The sequence below is a fragment of the Gopherus evgoodei genome, chromosome 13 (assembly GCF_007399415.2).
Source record: "Gopherus evgoodei ecotype Sinaloan lineage chromosome 13, rGopEvg1_v1.p, whole genome shotgun sequence".
NCBI lineage: Eukaryota > Metazoa > Chordata > Testudines > Testudinidae > Gopherus > Gopherus evgoodei.
In genome coordinates this window covers 7,231,793-7,251,443 of record NC_044334.1, presented here as the reverse complement: position 1 = coordinate 7,251,443, position 19,651 = coordinate 7,231,793, and the positions used below count along the sequence as shown (strand labels likewise).

Below are 19,651 nucleotides of genomic sequence, written 5' to 3'. Positions count from 1 at the left end.
CCAGCATTTATAATGGTGTTAAATATAAATAAAAACACTCTATTACCACTCAGAAGCTTTCTCTGTGAAAGGGGTCACCAGTAAAAAAAAGTTTGAGTACCCTAGCAGGAGTTGTTCAGGGCTTACAGATTGTAAATGGACCTGTTTTAATGATGAACTTGAGACCTGGTCTTGCTATAGTGTTGCCTCCTGATGTTGGTGAATGTTCATAGATCTTGGGTTGCACCAGATCCTGGTGTCATGATCTGGCATATGCTCCAAGATTTAGTACAACTTCTTTATGGCTCAGAGCATTCATGTGTATTTGTGCTAGGTAGATGTGATGGTGGACATTAGGGCACAGTACAGAAGCTGCAGTTCATTAAATTTGAACTGTAGGGGATTCGGGGGGGGCGGGGGGACCTGGAAAAAAAGTTGGGCTTGTCCTCTTTGGTATGTGTCTAATGGATAAAGAAGCCATGAAACAGTCTTTGAACCCCCTGCCCTCATTTTTATACTTACTTAGACACACACAGACTCTGACTCTGTCTCTCTCTTATTTAGAAATCCCAGAGATTCTCCAACTAGGGATGACCAGACTTAATATGTCTGGAAGTCTTGGGAATCTGTTTTGTGAAAGTGTAATGCCTTGAGTGCACAAAGGTGCAGAATCCTTAGCAAAGGCTTCTATTATTCTCAAAGTTAGCTATTGAAGTTATATTGATAACAAACTCAAGTTTTAAACCAGAACTAATAATCCCTTCTCCTCACCCTGCTTCACTGTCACTTCTTGACTCTTATGATGTCACCTTTTATAAAGTTCTAATTAGGACATAACTTGCCTATAGAAAAAACAAGCTGAAAACTGTCTTTAGGACTCCTATATACATAATAAATAATAATAAAATGGAGCACAGGTCCTGTAAAGAAAACAATTGGGCATGGAGGAGATAGTTAACTCTGATAATTGGGGCATCTTCTTCCTTCAATCTGATCAGTTACCTTTCAGTTCCATTTTTTCAGTTAAGCCACCTTCTTTCAAGGCCTTCTCATGACTGCTAATAAACCTGCACTTTACAAGATCTACAAGATCTACAAAAATTTTCTTTTAAAATTAATTTAATCATTTATATCCTACAATATTCCTAGATGCCCAGGTTCTGATACTGGCTAATCCTTACTTCAGTACTATCCTCACTGAACCATGGAATTGCAGTTACTTTAATGTATTTAACTGTCTTATGAACTATAAACTATTACTCAGGAATGCTGGGCTGGCAGTTGTGGTTTTTAAATTTCAGTTTATTTTTGTCAGAGTCTCACATGTCTATTACAGAAATAATTAAAAGTGCTTGTTACAAGTGTTTTAGTCCTCATAGATTAAAAAGTGTATATCTTGTGAGTTGCTTTAAAAAAAAAAATCTCAGCACAACTCATTCTTGTCTAGTAAAACTGGGATGCTCAGGGTCAACTTGAAATTTGCACAGAAAAATGAGTGTTGGTTAATCTACATTCTTTTTGGTATTAAATGTAGAAAATTGAGGTTTGGGTTAAGAAGAACTAAAGTTCCGTAACTGTCCGTTTCTGAGGTGCTGACTGTATATTGGTAGCTCTTTGAAGACTGGCTTAACATGTGTAAACAAGCATGAATGTCTGATTACATGCCTCAGCGGGAACATTTGTCTATTAATGTACATTAAAGGGATTTTTATATGGCAGTTAAATCATTACTGCCCAACACTTTGCTCAGTTTAGAGGGGATTTATTGCCATTTTCACTGCAAATAAGATTCTTTAAAATATACTGACAGTAACTTAACCCACACAGGCATGGACATAAGGTTTTAATAGACATGTGATGTGGCTGCTTACGGACAAAAAGACGGAGTTTTTAGATTAATTGATCTTGTTGCTAAAGGAAACACAGTGACATAAGAATTTTAAGATGGGTTGAAAAATCCAGTGTTCTCAGGTATTCCTGTAACAGGGTGAACATCTTTTAACTCCTTTTCACAAGAGTGTGTGGGAAACTTTAAATGATGGTAGTGTCCTGGGAGCACTCCATGTGCAGGTCTCCTGTTATGTCTAGTGTAAATTCTACACATGGTGTGATTGCAAGATTGGGCTGAGTAGATTTATTGTCTATGAATATTTGGTTCTGATGGTGCCTATAATGTGCTAGGTGCTGTAAAGGAACGCAAGGTCCTAGCCCTGACAACGTTTAGAACCTCAGTGATGCATTCAACTAGAGATGTTGAAAACTTCCTACAGGAAAAGTGAAGGCACAAGGCTTGTGTGGGCTGGAGATGTACAGAATCACTATGAGGGGCATTTCTCATTGATTTTCAAGTTTATCTGAGTCTTTCTCATGGAAAGATTTAGATAAAATAACTTTAGTTTGTGACAGGGTTTATTATAAACTGGAATCTCAAAATTAACGGAATGTTTCCTACCATATTGAAGGGTACAAAATTCCTGGGTTATATATATTTAATTCTGCATTAAACTGCCACAAATCAGAATGTTTTCAGTTAATTTTAGAATAAGTTTATAAATTCACTTTAAAATGAGTCTAGCTAGTGGCTAAAATGTGAGTTGTGAGTTAGAAACCCTTCAATCTCCAGATAAAATGCCCGCACAGTTCCATGCACACCTAACTGATAAAGGCTCCTTCCTGCACTAGCATTTAACCTTGAAATCACAAACCTATGTATTCCATTTTCTTTCTCTTTAGCTGTAAGACACCATCTCCCTTTTTAGTGTATTCCAGAGTGGTTTTGGTAAAGGCTTGAAAGACAAAATAGCTTTAAACATACCAATTTAAAATTCATTGCTTGGTGTTTTCCTTAAAAGTGCATAAATCCTTCAGTCATATCACTCTGTTTTCCTTCCAAGAAGGAAGGAACTGTGGTCTTGGCCTGATCAAGGAACACATCTTTCTTTTTTTCTTTGTGTAATCATTTTTGAGTTTAACTAAAAACTGTAATTGGACTTGCACAGTTTGTCTGAATCTTAAAAGTAGCTGCCTCCTCTAAGTGTAGATTTTAAGTAGAATACATATTATAGTGGATTGCCTTCCCCCTTGCAAGACACTCAGTATAAAATATTTCCAAGGATAACAAGTAATTCACACTTGAAATGTGCATATGTTAAAAGTGAATGTTTTGGGTGCTCCAGCTTGATTTTAAAAATCAAAACTTGGTCAGTGTGTATTAGCAATTTTATTGTAAAGGCTACCGGTAGCTCCAGTGCCTCTGCTCTCCAGTGCAGAAACCCCACCTGTTGGGTATTCTTGTCTGGGTGTAATCTGCTTCCACCAAATCACCTTTCTCCATTTCCAGCAGCAGATTCTTTGCTGAGCCTGTGCTGTTGGCTATGGCCTGATTTTGCTGGTTTTTCTCTCATCCTTTGAGTGTTTCTGCTCACTAACTGCCAGTCTTCCTTGTGGGTTCCTGTGTCTTTGCTGACTGATCCTTAGTCTGCTTCTTTCACTGGTCCATTTTCCTAAAACATTACCTTTTCAGGTTCTCTACCTTGCCTGCTTGTGCAATGCCCCCCACCAAACTGCTCTCAAAAGAGGCCCTTTGCTTATTTTAACTGTCCAGACCCAAGTTGGGAAGCACAAGACTAAGACAATTCTAAGAGTTATTACTGTGTTAAATTACTAATACTCTGGGAATTCATACACCGCACTAGTGGGATGATGGTGTAACAGAATGAAGCACCTCTTCAATAACAAGTAACGCACGGGTAAGAATCTTAAAATGGAGTTAAGTTTCCTTTTTGCCTTTACTGTTTTCAGGCGGGAGCCACGTCCATGTGGGCTTCCTGCTGTGGGTTGCTGAATGAAGTCATGGGTACTGGAGCTGTCCGTGGCCAACAGCCAGGATTTGGGGGAGGAACTGGCCCATTCAGATTTGCACCAAATACAGACTTCTCAGCATATCCATCTTCAGGAGCCAATATAGTCTGCAAAGCCTGTGGGCTTTCATTTTCAGTTTTTAGGAAAAAGGTGAGTATAATTTATTAAGTAATGCTTTACTAACAGTAACTAATCTGTAGACCTGTCAGGAGAGAAGTATTTTCCCCTTTTACAGATGATAAAACTGAGGCACCAGGTGGAGGGGTTTTAATGATTTGTTCAAGGTCACAGAGGAAGTTGATGTCAGACAGGATTAGAAGTTTTCCTATATTGCTTGTTCAGCAACTTCATTGGTTGTTATTTTGAACAACTGAGTAGTGGAGAAGCTGAGCAACAGAGAGCCTCAAATTCACAATTAGTATTATAGCATTTTCCTTAGAAACCAAGTGAACTTAATTGCAGTCTTAGCCCTGTGTCAGAGGAATACGGTTGGTTAGGAAGTTGAAAGGCTACTGCACTGAATTAGGTTATCACTTCACTTACAGTCAAACAAGTGAGTCAACAAAATTTACCACATAAAATTGATTGGAATTTTGTTTAAACTATGGATGTATTTCAAAAACCCAACGCATAAAGATGACTGACTGTACATTATTTTTATATAAATACATAGAAATCTGTAAGATTAGAGTCAATTTGGCAGGCCAACATTATCTTGACCACTCAGGTGACCCAGTTCTCTGCAGTGAACTTACAATAAACTGAAGCCCAACTGTTTCTGATTTACAGAAAATCTAATATTCAGAGATTCTTACAACAGATCAATCTCTTGGCAGAGATTTCCCACCCCTTTTTTTTAATCTACTGTGCTCTGCATTCCTTTTGTGGCAATCTGCCTGAGCAGCAGCTGAGGGTCCATAATGTCTCAATCTAAGCTTTCCTAGGGCTTATTTATTAAAATTCCAAAGAATGTGGGGAGAGAAGGATCTACACTAATCATTGTGGTTGAGGTAGTTGTGTTAAGGGACTCATGACTGTTGGCTGTACCAATTTCCTCTGCCTGTATGCAAATGGATCTCTTGAATTAGGACTGCTATTTATCTCAGGTTCTGTAAACTAAACACTGTTCAGAACTTAAGTCTGATTCACGGTCCTTGGAAATCACTGGGAGCCCTCCCATTAACTTTAATGGGATTCAGATCAGGGCTGTTGTGACTGGAGAATCAGGAATCTGAGGCTAATTGCTAGAGCTCCCACCATCCCTGTCCTCCAAGTTGGTTGTTAAATGCAGAACCATTTCACTTGTGCCTCAAGTGATCATCAGAGTTGCCCTTAGACCAGGGGTGGGCAAACTATGGCCCACAGGTCACATCTGGCCCGTGGGGCCATCCTGACCAGCCCCATAGCTCCTGGCCAACCTCGGCTCCTCCCCTGCTGTCCCCCCTCCCCTACAGCCTCAGCTCACCATGCCAGGAGCACAGTGGTGTGGTTAGCTCCAGCTGGGTGGCATGGCTCAGGGACAGATTTAACAGTGAACACAGGGTGCAGCTCAGGACTGGCACACCCCCTGCAGAGGGGGTTGCACTGCGGAGGTAGGGGAGCAGGCGGGTGGTGGGAACGCGGCCGGAGGACTCTGGAGGAGCACTGGGTGGCTGCGCAGCCGGCTGGAGAGAAGCGGCCCTTTGAAGGGGAAACCACTGCGTCTCTTCGGCTGCCCCTGCTCCTCCTGAGTCCTCCTCCCATGTTCGCAGGGCTGCATTCCAAAAGGGGATGGGGAGGGGGGGGGATCCAGGGGAGTGGTTAGGTGCAGGGGATCCCAGGACGGGGTGGTCAGGGGATAAGGAGCAGAGGGGGTTGGATGGGGCAGGAAGTGGAAGGGGGTGAATAGGGAGCAGGGGGCAGGCTGTTTGGTGAGGCACAGCCTTCCCTACCTGGCCCCCCTACTGTTTTGCAACCCCAATGTGGCCCCCAGGCCAAAAAGTTTGTCCACTTCTGCCTTAAACCATCCTTGCCTCAGTCTACCTCCCTTTTTTTTCATTGTTGGAAGAATTGTAATTCAGATTTGTCAGCCTGAAGATTCAGGAAAAGTGAACTTCTGATTTTAAACTCTAACTTCTGCATCTTCTATTTGCTACTGTGGATGTGTCCCTTACAGTTTATTCCCCTGTAAGGTTGACCTGTGATATGTGGAAAGAGAATTTTTTCTTTTTCCCTACAGATATTTTTTCTTTGCTGTGGAGATATTTCCTATGGTGTCTAGTTTCTTGTAGTAGGAGAGATGAGTTTAGGTGCCAACCTAAGAACTTAGCATGTCTCCAGGAAGGGCTGAGTATGTAACATTGACTCTTCTGTTTTCATATTAGAAATAGTAAATCTAATTGAAGAGCTTTTTTTTTGAAGTTTGTGGTGTCCATAGTTATTTCTTTTTGTATACCAAGGTTATCCTACATGGCTTTGAGCGAAACGGATACATTGGTAGTGCTTTGTAGCTCAATTACAGTGTTTGGCTCTACTTAGAGCAGGGGTAGGCAACCTATGGCATGGGTGCCGAAGGCGGTACACGAGCTGACTTTCAGTGGCACTCACGCTGCCTGGGTCCTGGCCACCAGTTCAGGGGGCTCTGCATTTTAATTTAATTTGAAATGAAGCTTCTTAAACATATTAAAAATCTTATATAACTAAACTATTGTTGTATGTAAAGTAAATATTATAGACTTAGAGACCTTCTAAAAACGTTAATGTGTTACTGGCACGTGGAACCTTAAATTAGAGTAAATAAATGAAAACTTGGCACACCACTTCCGAAAGGTTGCTGACCCCTGACTTAGAGTGTAGGGGACATAGTCTAATTAGAAAATTACCTTGTTCTTTACATATCTTCATAGCTTCCCTTAAAATATTCTTGTCACATTCTTGCTTGAGAGGCTTTTGCAAGCTGGAAAAAAGTACAGGGTATGTCTACATAGTAAAAACAAACCAATCCACAGCTGAGTCTCTCAAGAGCCCGGGTCTACAGACTTAAAGCTTGTGTTATGATGCTACAAATAGCTGTGTAGCTGCTTGGGCTCTGCTGCCCTGGGATGGGATGGGAGGCTTCAGAGCCCCCATTCCAGCCTGAGCCAAAATGTCTACACAACTATCTTCAGTGCTGTAGCATGAGCCTGAGTCTAGGATATAAAACTTGTTGCTGTGGAGTTCTCTTTGCTGCGCTCCTCCCTCCCCCCAGTGAAATACCCATAAGTGACATTCTAGCCATTACCTCAGAGGAAGGCATAATTGTCTCCCATGACTGAATTTCCTAGTAGCACAGTGCAGAAAATGGTATCTTCATGATTCCATCTTAGAACCTGGTTAGTATCTTGAATCATCAGAACTGAGTCTTAGTAATTTTATCCCAGCTAATGAGGTTACACTCAATTTTGAATATCTTAATGTAGTTCTCTGGGAACGGAAGGGGAACAATACGTCAAGGTTTCAGTAGTGTTTCTAATGGTGCTGAATGACTGTTACACTGCAGTCATTATACGTTGTCTTCTGTGACATTGCCCCTGTAGTCTTCACTGTCTTGTCAAGGGAAAATGTTTTAGAATGTGTTGGCTAACATTTTTAAAAACATCTCTTCTAGTCAAGATGAGGCCTGTGGAATTGTGCACACTTATGTCATCACAGGAAGAGGATGCCTTGTATACAGTCTCACAATCAGAATTTGCAGAAACTGTATCATGAAGGACAAAGAGCTTTCCAACCACAGAGCGGCTATTCTCCAAATTGTTTTGCTTTGTGACCTGCCACTTTTTAGTATATGCAGCTGTTGTGGGGGTATACCTTGGTTCTATATTCTGGAAGTAAAAAGCGATCTCCAACAGCTGTCTGGTTCTTCTATATATTTTAGCTGATGTATCCGAAGTTAAAGTAGAGGGGATGGAAGGTCTGCATGGCTTTGCAGAATTAGTACTTGAGGACGATGATAGTTCTTAGGTAAATCTATCTTTTGCTGAAAGTAGGAAAACCATTTTAAAAGGAGACTCATTTTATATCAATCTTCTCTCAAATTGCTCTTATAATTGTAAGAATTAATGGCGAAGATCACTAAACCTGAAAGATCAGATTTATCATTTTTACATGGCACATTTGCCAGCACCTTGTGTATAATCATACTTTCTCCTCTGTAGTCAGATTTCCCTTAGGTGTGTGAGAGAGAAACACTAAATTCCTCAGAAAATAAAAACAGACTTGGTGGCAGGTTTAGTACTTGAAATTACTTGCAACTCACTTTGAAATTGACTAGATTTCAAGTGGATGTCCTTTTGAGTTAACTACAACTTAGTGTGTATTTAAGTGTTTCCTTGTTAAAATTGATTAAATGTCTTGATAAATGTACTAACCCTACAACTGCTCTGGAGAGTACCTGCAAAACTGTTTGACAGACCAGTTTCATAGACATCTCAGAAAACATGTACTAAGATTGTCAGCTGAAAGCATTAAGAATAGCAGTGGGTGATGGAGGGTGTGTGTGAAGGAAATAGCAAACAGATTTATTTTTTACTCCTGTGACTATCTGGCATACAGTTCAATGGCTTTTTTTGTGTCTTCCTGTTTAGCATGTGTGTTGTGACTGCAAGAAGGATTTTTGCTCAGTTTGTTCAATCTTACAAGAAAATCTCAGAAGATGTTCTACTTGTCACTTATTACAAGAGACAGCATTTCAGCGGCCTCAGTTAATGCAATTGAAAATCAAGGATCTGCGTCAGTATCTGATCCTTAGAAACATACCAACAGATACTTGTCGAGAAAAAGAAGACTTGGTGGATCTTGTACTCTGCCATCATGGATTAGGTTCTGAGGATACAGACACTAGTAGCTTGCATTCTTCAAGGTCACAGACTTCTAGTTTTTTTACACATCCATTTTCTCTCTCTGTATCAGTGTCCTCCTCTCAAGGAGGTCTTACAAATAGAAGAGGAAGCACAGAAAATGGAACACCTGTACAGGTACAGTACCACTAGTTTTGGTCTTACAATGACCTTATAAATGCTGTCTGCTACACTTATGTACACACACCAAGGGGCGGGTGTAGGGTCTTCAGGAAATACCTTTTTTACATCCTGTGCTTGAAAATGGAAGAACATGGGTAACTGGGACAAGACTCTGATCACTTAAAACTGTAATGGCAACTTTAGCATAAGCTTTCCAATGTGTGTCATCTGTGACCTATTTAAAGCATTTTCCTTACTGTACCAGAGGGGGTTGTTGTCATGATCTGATTAATTGTATATGCAGGGACAAAGTGGAATGCCTTCTTCAAATAATGAAGAAGAAGAAGAAGAAAACACAGAAGAGCAGGTGAGACACATGAATCGCCTAAAGAGTAAACTAGCCCTATTTGGCATCTGACACAGAAAACCATATAGAGCCTTCATGCTTTTAATTTAGTTTAAGTGAACTAGGCTGTGGTGCTGCATGTTAACAGATATTTGAAAATATTGTAAATAAAATAAAATGAAATTCTTTAAACTACAGCAGGGATTAGCTAAAATTAGAACAGTAACTTTTTTTTGGTGACTTAAAGTTAAAAGCATAAGAAATAATTGGTGTGTTTCAGACCCCTAGCATGTCCAGAAAGCGAGCAAGAGCATCATTGTCTGATATTTCAAGTCTGGAAGATATTGAAGGGTTGAGTGTTCGACAGCTGAAGGAAATACTTGCTCGAAATTTTGTCAACTATTCAGGATGCTGTGAAAAATGGGAACTTGTGGAGAAAGTGAGCAGGCTGTACAGAGAGAGTGAGGAAAATCACACGACACGTAGGTGTTTAGTTCTTTTTTTTTCTTGAAACTAACTCTTGTTCCCTAGTGACTGGCTTTGACGATGGGTATTGAGTGCTTTTGTCAGCTGCAACAACTGGAAAACTATTAACTGTACTAGCTGTGTCCAGAATAGCTGAAGCTGTGCTAGATCTGGCATGTGAGTTACACTATTGATCAATATGTGGCATTGGCTCCTAAAATTGTGCTGTTTTGGTGACTTGCTGAAGCTAAGTAAACTTGATCACTCTCACTTCAGCTATTCTCAAGTTGTTAAATTGGTAACAACTACACTATTGAAAACCAACCCACTAGAGAAAATGAAATTGTGAAACCCCGGTGAAAGGCATGAGGGTGTAAATTAAGTATTAGTGGGATTTTTTTGGCATAGAAAAAAATCTTTTAGAGAACTCTTACTTTAGTGATGTTACTACTTTTCAATGATAAAAGCTACACTGGCAAAAATCCCTCCTCCAGGGGACCAGTCTCTCTATGGACTAGCTGTGAAGCCATTGCTCGGACAAGTGATGGTTTTCTTATCAAGTTTCTGGTGGCTTTTTCCTAAAATTAGCATTTTAACAAATGGCTGCACTATGGTCCTAAACTGAGCACAACTGAGTTAAAGTGTCACAATTATACCACTCAGTTACAGCATTATTTTGGTACAGTTAAATGTAAACTTCAAGATTTTTTTCCTGTTTCTCTAACATCTTACAAAATATGAAAGATGAATACTCGGATCTACTTTCCATCATACAAGATGGCTGCTCTTTAATTCTACATAGTTACTAAATGTGTCAGTCTTGTACCCCAATAGCAATTTTTGTAAGATTATATTTGGCCCTGTTAATAATATTGCATACCTGTAGTGATCAGTCCTTTACAAAGAGGGGAGGTAAGTATTATCCATGTTTGACAAGTGATGAAACTGATAGGGCTCAGAGGTGGGATGACTTTGATCCTGCAATGACAGTGGGTGTGGCAGAGCTGGAATGATACCTGTATTTGAATCCTAGTCCCGTACTCTCTTCTTTGGACTATGTGACAGAGGTATTTGATCCTAAATATAGGACAAAACCATACTCTGCATCAGTTAGCTTAATCTTACTCTATTTATAAACCTAAAGCTTTATTTTACCAGTAGCTTTACTGTAAATGCAGATGAAAATGAAGTGATACTGAAATGAGTTGGCTTAGTTTCCTACATGTCTGGGACAGAATTTAGCTGCTTTTGCCATGGCCTGAATCTCTCTAAATCTTAACCCCATCTGTTGCTTTGCAGAGGGAGAGAAGATGCAACTGAATGAGAGTGATGATAATCTGTGTAGGATCTGCATGGATGCAGTAATTGACTGTGTTCTTCTGGAATGTGGTCACATGGTCACTTGCACAAAGTGCGGCAAAAGAATGAGTGAGTGTCCCATCTGTAGACAGTATGTTGTACGAGCAGTGCACGTATTTAAATCTTAAGACCAAAAATATGTTTTATAGCCACCCTGAGTTCCTGTATTTCTGGGGGCAGGACTGATGAAGCTTGTTATGACAAACAGTTTCAATATGAATCAAACATTTTGAATGGCAGGCTATAGCAGCGTTTGGAAACACTTTCCTGTGACAGAATTAAAATTGCAGTTTGGCAACATGTGTACTGCAGGAGCTGCCTGAGTTACCTTATAAAGCCATGAACTGCTTAAGTCCAACTGTTTACAGCAGATCTAGCATCACTTATTATTCTCTTCTGAAGAACATCACCTTAATCATTAATTTACTGAAGGGTCCAGTATAGTCAACAGAAAAGTGCTTTACCATAACCATCTTGTTGGATGATTATAGTCTGGTTCACTAAGAGCAATACATAAGCACCACTCATATTACTCCTTAATAAAGTTTTTAATATTAGAATGTAACTGTTCTGACACTATTGCTACAATAGCGTTAACAGTCAAAACAAGATTGTAGAAAGCACTGCCATTACATAAGTGTTTCTGTGCAGGTACAGCTAATCTATTTTCATGCTTATTGCTTCATTCAGAATGTCTGTCTCATTACATGTATATTGTATGCTGTCCTTGAACATTCTTTATAAAAGTGAACTGTGTATTCCTACATAGCATTTGGCTGCCATTAAACAGAGCTAATAAAAATAAAATGTAAAATAAAATGTAGTTAGAGGGAACAAGTTAACTTCAGTGGTCCCAAATTCATTCAAGCCTATTATATTTTGCAAAGACTGTATTCCACATACTGGGAACTTTAAAGTGAATACAGGTCAATTATGGCAAAACTAGTAGATGCTAACTTTTGGGAGTTATAGTATTTCAAACCTTAATTTATTAGCTTTTCTGGGGTAGGGATGGGTTGAGAGGAAGGAAGAACAGGATTAAGAGGAATTGTAGTTTTGTTTAACTACTGCTTGCTCACAAGTGTGTTGAATCAAGACTAGGGTAATGAACAAAATTGCCAATTAACACTCTGGTGACCCCTGTGAAATAAGTTATTTGGTCCAGTTTCTAGATAGTATCAAACCACCATCAGGGGCAGTAAAACTGTTCCTTTAGAATACAAACATTTCCCTTAAAGGGTCCCCTAGGTGAAGGAAATAATGGAGTGTAGTAGGAAGCCAGTATAGCCGACCACCTTTGCTGTAATCTGTTCTAATACTAGATATCTAACAGTATAACCACTTCCTAAAAAAAAAAAAAAAACCCTCTAATGGCAGTTGAAATGCCTTTAACATTATCCAGTGACAACTTTAATCTGAGCTGAATTTTACTGGGCAAATGGTGTTGCACAAAAACTAATTACCATATTATATAGGTGTTTTTTTTTATACCTGGGTCTCTTTCAACTTTCTGTACAGCCCACTATTCAATTCCCAGGTGTTCACCTAGTTTGAGAAGGCAACTGCTGGCAACTGGAGAAATTAGTACATTAAAAATACTTTTGGTTTTCTGTACAGTAGATAGGTATGGGAGGCAATGTACCTCCATCTACTTGGGCCTAGAATGGGGTGGGGGGGTTGGATTTCTGTGTGTGTGGTGGTGGTGTTTTTGATAAGTACAAGCTGCTGAAGTAGGGGAGTAAGTGCAGGAATCTTAAGCTAGATTCACATCTTCAATGGATGGGGTGTGTGTGAGAGAGCAAAGCAGTGCTAAAGCTAGCTTCTCTACCTTAGCTACTTTGAGGGTGGTGTTTTGTTTTTTAAAGCTAGGTTTTTGTTTTTAAATTAGACTCAAGTGCTGCAATTCAATCACAGGGCTCCATAGAGATGGTAAGAGTTGGAAATGGAAGACAACCTCCGTGCCTAGCTTGCTGTATGCTACTTAAAGGTTTTCAGGATTGTTTTTGGCTCTTTATTTTAAAGAATTATTGTACAACCTTCTATCATTCTTGAAGAAAACTCCTTCAAAACTTTAGCCAATATCCAGCTTGTGTATAAACTAGCAAACTTGTTAATATTCTGAAAGTATAAAGACAGCTGCTGATGTTTGGGACAATTCAAAATAAAACATGCAATTTACAGAGAATCTTCAGTAACAGACATTACTGCTTATTTGAGAAGGGAGCAAAACTCTGGCTTTATTTTAGGACTTTCTGAAGTTACTGACTCAAAGTTCTTCAGCTGGTAAGTTAATGTAGGGGAATGTCGCACACACATTACTTCCATTCTGAACAATGGCTGAATTTAATAAAGGTTTGGAAGTGGTCTGGGGTTAGTCTTATGTCTCTTTTTTTTTTTAAAACTATTCACTATCCCCCCCCTTATTAAAAACAAGGAATTATAGGCTTTGACTAAATCCCCTCTGGGGGTTAGAATGGCCAGACTGCAAGCTCTTGAGCAGCTGTATAAAGGAATCTCATACACTCCCTAGATTTAGCCAGGTGTGCACAACCCTCACCTGTAACACTCACTACACAGGTCACCTTAAACTGGACTCTGTAGTGATGTAACAAGATTGAGCACAGTATTCATATTTGAGTACCACCTTGTAAATGACAAATAAGGAGTCTTATATACACAAGGAACAAGAAACCACCCCATAACAGTAATAAGCTTCAATGCTATCTTGATGTAGCCAGCCCCCTTCTAAAATCACATCCCTGCAATATCTAAAGCCTTTGGTGGAACACTGGCCTTGCCTGAAGCCCATCTTGCATCCTGCTGTTGTTCACAAGCAGTATGGAGTGAAGGTAGCTACTTAAAATATAGAAAAGGGGAAGTTGACAGTAATGCATATAGATCTCACAGGTAGGAAATTGTAGAAAATTGATAAGGAAACCAGTGGGCTACAGCAAGAAACTTAGGGCCAACATCCTTAAGGATGTTAAGGATAAAATCTTAATGGCACTGGTCCATTACTAGAAGAAAGTGGTAGAAGTATTCTATTTTTCTAAATAGAGAAATATTTACTGAAGTACATGATATACTAATGGAGTGGAAAGTTTAATATCCTCCTGAGAAACAGCAACTGCTAAAGTCAGACACTTCAAAATCAGCTGGTCCCAATAACTTTGCATCCAAGAGTTTTAAAAGAGCTGATGGAGAAGCTTGAACTGACTTTTCCAATAAGTCTTCAATCAGTGGGGACATTCCAGAAGTCTGGAACAAAACTAAGGTGGTTCCCATTACTAAAAAAAACAAAACAGGGTGACCCAGGTAAGTCTTGTCAGTCTAACATAAATCCCAGGGAAAACAATGGAGCAGCTAATATAGGGCTTAATAATTACATGTAACACAAAAATACCAATCAACATGGGTTTACAGAAAATAGACAAGATCTCTCGCTCTTTTTTAAAGGTAACTGACCTAATATATTTAGACTTCTCTAAAGCATTTGACTTGGCACCATGAGACATTTTGATTAAACTTGCAGGTCTCAGTGTAACTGCCAATGGAGAATCATCACTGAACAGCTCTGGTTCTAGTGAGGTTCCACAGGGATCAGTTTTTGGCCTTATGCTATTTGATAAACATTGATCACCTTAAACAAAAAAAAAATCACTGAAAATCTGCAAATAATGAAGAGCACAGATCAGACAGAGCTATCTCAATTACTTAGTAAGATGGGAACACTTACATGTTTTAATATGGCTGAATCTAAATATACATCTCCAAAAAATGTATGCTATGCTTACAGCCTGGGCAATAGTGACACTGAAAAAAATTTGGGGGTTGTGGTGGATGATCAGCTGAACATGAGCTTCCAGTATGACACTGGCCACCAGACTAATGCCACTCCATGGCACATACAGAGAAATCTCAAGATTAGAAAGGTTATTTTAGCTCTAGTTGGCACAGGGGTAACTGGTGTTGGCATAGTGTCTAGGGCTGGTGTCCACCATTCAAGAAGTAGTTGGAAAATTGAAGATGGTTCAGAGAAGAGCCACAAAAATGATTAAACTATTAGGAAACATGCCTTATAGTGAAACTCAGCAGTAGTTTAAAGAGAAGGTTCAAGGAGGACAGCCTGGGTTACAGTTGTTGCAGTTGAACAGAAAAATCCTTTATCAATTCCAATTGCAGGCTTAATCCCCATGGAACTGGAGGCTGATAAGCCTCTTTTAGAATTACTTGGTATGGTCTGCCTGACAGCTGGAAAGATGTGAATTAGAAAATTGACAGCAAGCTATATTTTAAGACAAAGTATCTGCCCTCCAGAAGCTGTGAGTTTCTGCAATGGGGACAAGTAGCAGCCTGTGAATGAAAAATCTAGCTCTACCTCTCCTATAAATTAAGTATAGAAAGTGAAACTTCAGCAAGAACTATAAACATGCTAGCTGTAGTAGCATGTACCCTGATGGGCCAAAAAATAAAGAGCCCAAAAGAATGTAGCAAAACAACTACTGGTACACAATTTTATCAGCTACAAAAAATCATCAGTACCATTTCCCCATAACTCTCAGGCAAGTCCAAAGTTTTCTAGAGAGGCAGGCCCCAATTGGTTCCCCATTCTACAACTCCCCTCTTCCCCCAAGGTGATTGCTGCTGCTTCTGCCAGGGGAAGTCAGTCACTTGCCTCTATTTTATCTACTACACAAGCATTACAGACAGGAAATTTGTAAAAAGGAAACCAGGATCATAGTAACTTTTTCAAATTGATTATCCCATATATATATATATATATATACACACATATATATATACACATATATACACACACACACACACACACAGACAGAGATCTCATAGTGCTTATCCATAGATCTTAAAGCATTTTACAAAAAATATTATGCCCATTTTACAGATGGTGAAACTGAGTGAGCTTGCCTGATGTCAATTTTTTATGCAGGGCATCTTACCAGTTGTTTGAAAACAAAACACTTCTATAAAGCTCTTCATTAATCCAGCAACTAATGCAGCAGTTACAAAATCCGTGCTGCTTGGCTACCCCCATTGTTTGGTCACTTGCTGCATTACACCAAGTTGTACTGTTTACTTACCTGAAGGTTCTTAGAGCAGAGATTATGTCTTGTACATTCTGTAATGGTCAAGCGCACTGTTGGTTCTCAAAATGTTCATATCACAGGAAAGATATTCCATTAAAGCTGAATTTTGAAGTAGCAGAATTAGTCATTCTTCAGAATAAAATCATTTCAAATAAAAGCAATTAAGAATGACAGTAGGGGGTTCCACATCAAGATGTATTCACTTTATAGGTAAAGATGTTTTTTTTAACTACCAGCACTGCAAACACAACAGGAGAGATGAGTCATGCTGGGTTGAGGATGCAAACCTAGATGGACCACATCTCGACTCCAACAGTGAAGGTGCTTCTATCTGTTCTGACATTTTCCAGGTTTTATCTATCCTACCATTTTCATTTTTGACTGCCAGTGCACATGGTTTCACTGAACAGCCCACAGGAGTACATCCAGGTCTTCTCATAATAAATTGAGTTCCCCGCAATATATAGGTAGTTGTATACTCATCCTTCCACCATTCATTACCTTTCCCTTGTCAAAAAATTTCATCTAGCAGTTTTGCTTCCCAGCTAGAGAGACGTTAGGTCCTTCTGAAATTGCTCATGAGCTTTAGTCTTGTCTCATCTAAATAATTGTGTTACCTGGAATTTATGCCATTTTATACTGTTTAATACACATCGCCTGAGAAAATGGTAAACACCACAAAGCTCCAAGGTTCTGGACCAGAACTTGTCAGACTTTTTGGAAATAAAGGAGAGAGAGTTGATAATTTTATCAGCACGCTTAGAGAATTCTGGTATATTAGAGATACATGACTATGTATCCTAACTAGTGAAAGATGCTTCAGGCCAGAGTAGGTCACTTTACACTTGCAACCCTAGAGTGTTCCGTGTCCACTGTGCCATTTTCTGCTCAGTGGTTTTGCTTATGCATAACTGAAACCTCACGACTGATCATATGCAAAAAGAAAAAATCCATCTCACCTCAGTCTTAGGTGGTGGCTTTGCATGGCTAACAGCAAAACACAGTAAACAACCTGGTTTTGTTCCTAAAGGCAGAAAGTCATGACTGAGTACACACAGGTGTTAAGTAAGAAAGTGGTTTGCAGTTTTGTTTTGTTTTTAATAAAGTTACTCTTCAGATGAGAACTGCACTGTAAATACTTTTGACTCTGCATCAAACAGAACAATTTTTATCAATTCAAGTTTGAATAGAAACCCTCTTAGGCTTTATCTGTTTTTGTACAATTGTTTATACAAATTCAACAAAGGTAAAACTGCATCAGGAAATTCTACGAAAACAACACCTTACAACAATGGCACTTATTAATGCAGAATTTTACAATCAGGAAATAACCATGTTATAAACCTTAAATGAGAACTCAACTCACACTTCAAAGAAAGAGGAAAAAAAGACTATGCTTGACCATTTATTCTACTGTTTGACTCACTGTATAAATTAATTTCATATTGAGTACAAGAGCTCATGCTACAAAGTGAAACCCTCCTATGTGCAAAAGCTGAAATTGGAATTTTTAAAATTTTGAGAAAAAGGTGATTTCTATACAGATAAAACTTGGCATAGTGTCTTACTTCAACTATCATTTACACCTTGTTTCCACAACATGCTTATGTCACTTCTGAAGTATACAAAGCAGGATATAAACTTCCATTAAAACATGCTTTAAATTGAAAGTATTAACCTACTTTTCCTGACCTGGGCACGTTTGCAGATGGATATTTCGTCTACGAAGTATAGGTTAAGTTCTCGCCTACTGTAAAGATAAAAACTGGCAATCCAAAACCAAAACACTGGTAATGCATTCAAACATTGCATAAATAACTTTTAAACAATTTTGTACAAAAATATTTCTGCATAATGTTAGATGTAACAAAACAAAATGTGTTAAGAAGGCAGAAATGCAGTGTGTGGTCCACTTTAATGACACCAACTTTTGTTTTTGTTTTAAGAAATGAAGAGCAGAAATTAAATTTATACTACCCAAGCACATGCGGTGTTACTTTAAACAGATCAGTCTTCTTCCAGGTGTGAACATTTATCATCAATAACAGTCGCCTTATGAATTTGCATAAGAGTCAGTGCAGGACATCCCAGGTAGACTGAATTAAGTGGCACAGGTTGAAATTCTTAACATGGGTAGTTTTAATGATCTCCTCTCCTTGACAGGACTGTAAAATCCAATCTTTGATATTTTCTGATTTCCCAATTGAAAATAAAATCCCTACATGTTCTTAGTCCCTTCCCCACCCCTGGCCCCAATATTTACACACTTGTCCTTTAACTAACTCAGTTTTTGAAGAAGTTTCTCTTCCACCTGACCAAACTGAACACTCACGGACATCTCTGCTATGAACTGCTCACAGCCTTCCTTTGTCACTTGCTTGCAGTACCTCAAGTCAATCTGACAGATGTTTCCACAACGTTTAAAGTAGGACAGGCACTGGTCAGTAACCTTATTGCAATCTGTCAGAAAAACAACAAAGGGGAGAAAAATTAATCAGTTTGTCTTAATTTGTCAGTATCAGGACAATTTATACCAACTGTGACATGCCCCCATTTGCTCTTGTATCATTGCACTGGTCAATAAAATCAATGAGTTAAAGCCACCAGCTTGATGACGATTCTCTGATCTTTGCAGCCAGTTGTGTAACATATTGGATAAAAATGCAAAACAAGCCAGTTTCATGACTGGTGGCAGAGGGGAGGATGGATAAAGTAAAGTGTGGGGGTTTCTAGCCTGAAGACAAGGGAGAGCGCTTTCTTCTATGCTGGAGAATTCAAAGTGGACAAAAGGAGAAATGCAGGTTGTGTTTTTCCCCAGGAAGGGTCACATGAGCTAGCGGGGTGGGGTGGGGGGTCTACGGCTAATAGAGTATATGAAGCTCTTTCAGGGGGAAGGAGGGAGATAGCTAAGTAAACTCACTACTCACTCTCCCCAGCAATTTGTACTCTTATACTTCATACAAATCCAGCATTTCTCATGCCACTACAAACTCTGGTACAATTAGGCAAAGCCTCATTCAGACCTCCCACCACCTACCTGATAAATTAATTTCAGTTAAGGAATCACGCGTGGTGGTTCCTACTGCAGTCAGCAGGTTAATAGACTGATCTGACACATGGTTACAGTAACTAAGATTTAGTTTGGAAAGCAGAGGCATGTGTCTAATGATCAATCGCAAAGAAGCGTCTGTAATATCCAGACCAGCCAAACGCAGCTCAACTATGTTCCGTAGTTTACTTCGGTTGTCAATTTGACCTGTAAGACAAAAGAGTTTTTTGTTTGCTTTTTTAAACTTCACTCCAGTTTTGCAATCAGCAGCAGATTAAAAACAATCCCATACAAAATGCATTGTAACTTATGGTGCCAATGCCCTCAGTTTACTTAAATGGACAGTTAATACACAGAAGTGATTTAAGTTACCTACTGTTTCAAGGAGCCCTCAAGGTGACCATCAGTGAGAGTACATTTTCATCCTGTTTTTTCACTTTTAGCTTGTACATTTGACAGCACTTTACCTAAAGTCCTTTTCACTGTTTCCCCTGCAGTCAATCACTTTCCC

General features: G+C 39.2%; 2 protein-coding genes across 12 annotated transcripts in view; one reads left to right on the top strand and one right to left on the bottom strand.

The window, feature by feature from the left end:
• The window catches only part of RNF34 (ring finger protein 34), a 53,725-nt gene that overhangs the window by 908 nt on the left and 33,166 nt on the right, over positions 1-19,651 (top strand). For 2 of the 6 annotated variants that reach the window (XM_030583403.1, XM_030583409.1), the window contains exons 2-7: positions 3,781-3,990; positions 8,442-8,831; positions 9,121-9,183; positions 9,443-9,644; positions 10,927-11,055; positions 12,875-13,350. In XM_030583403.1, the coding sequence (XP_030439263.1) occupies positions 3,781-3,990; positions 8,442-8,831; positions 9,121-9,183; positions 9,443-9,644; positions 10,927-11,055; positions 12,875-13,038 (1,158 nt within the window). In that variant the 3' untranslated portion in view covers positions 13,039-13,350. Of the gene's footprint in view, positions 1-3,780; positions 3,991-8,441; positions 8,832-9,120; positions 9,184-9,442; positions 9,645-10,926; positions 12,388-12,874; positions 13,351-19,651 lie in introns of those variants that run through there. The other 4 variants (XM_030583405.1, XM_030583407.1, XM_030583404.1 and 1 more) reach the window with 4 other exon arrangements.
• Positions 17,302-19,651, bottom strand: part of KDM2B (lysine demethylase 2B) — a 176,040-nt gene continuing 173,690 nt past the window's right edge. For all 6 annotated transcript variants that reach the window (XM_030583398.1, XM_030583397.1, XM_030583399.1 and 3 more), the window contains 2 exons: positions 19,129-19,347; positions 17,302-18,551 (listed from right to left, as the gene is read on the bottom strand). In XM_030583398.1, coding sequence (XP_030439258.1) covers positions 18,370-18,551; positions 19,129-19,347 — 401 coding nt within the window. In that variant the 3' untranslated portion in view covers positions 17,302-18,369. The remainder of the gene's footprint in view (positions 18,552-19,128; positions 19,348-19,651) is intronic.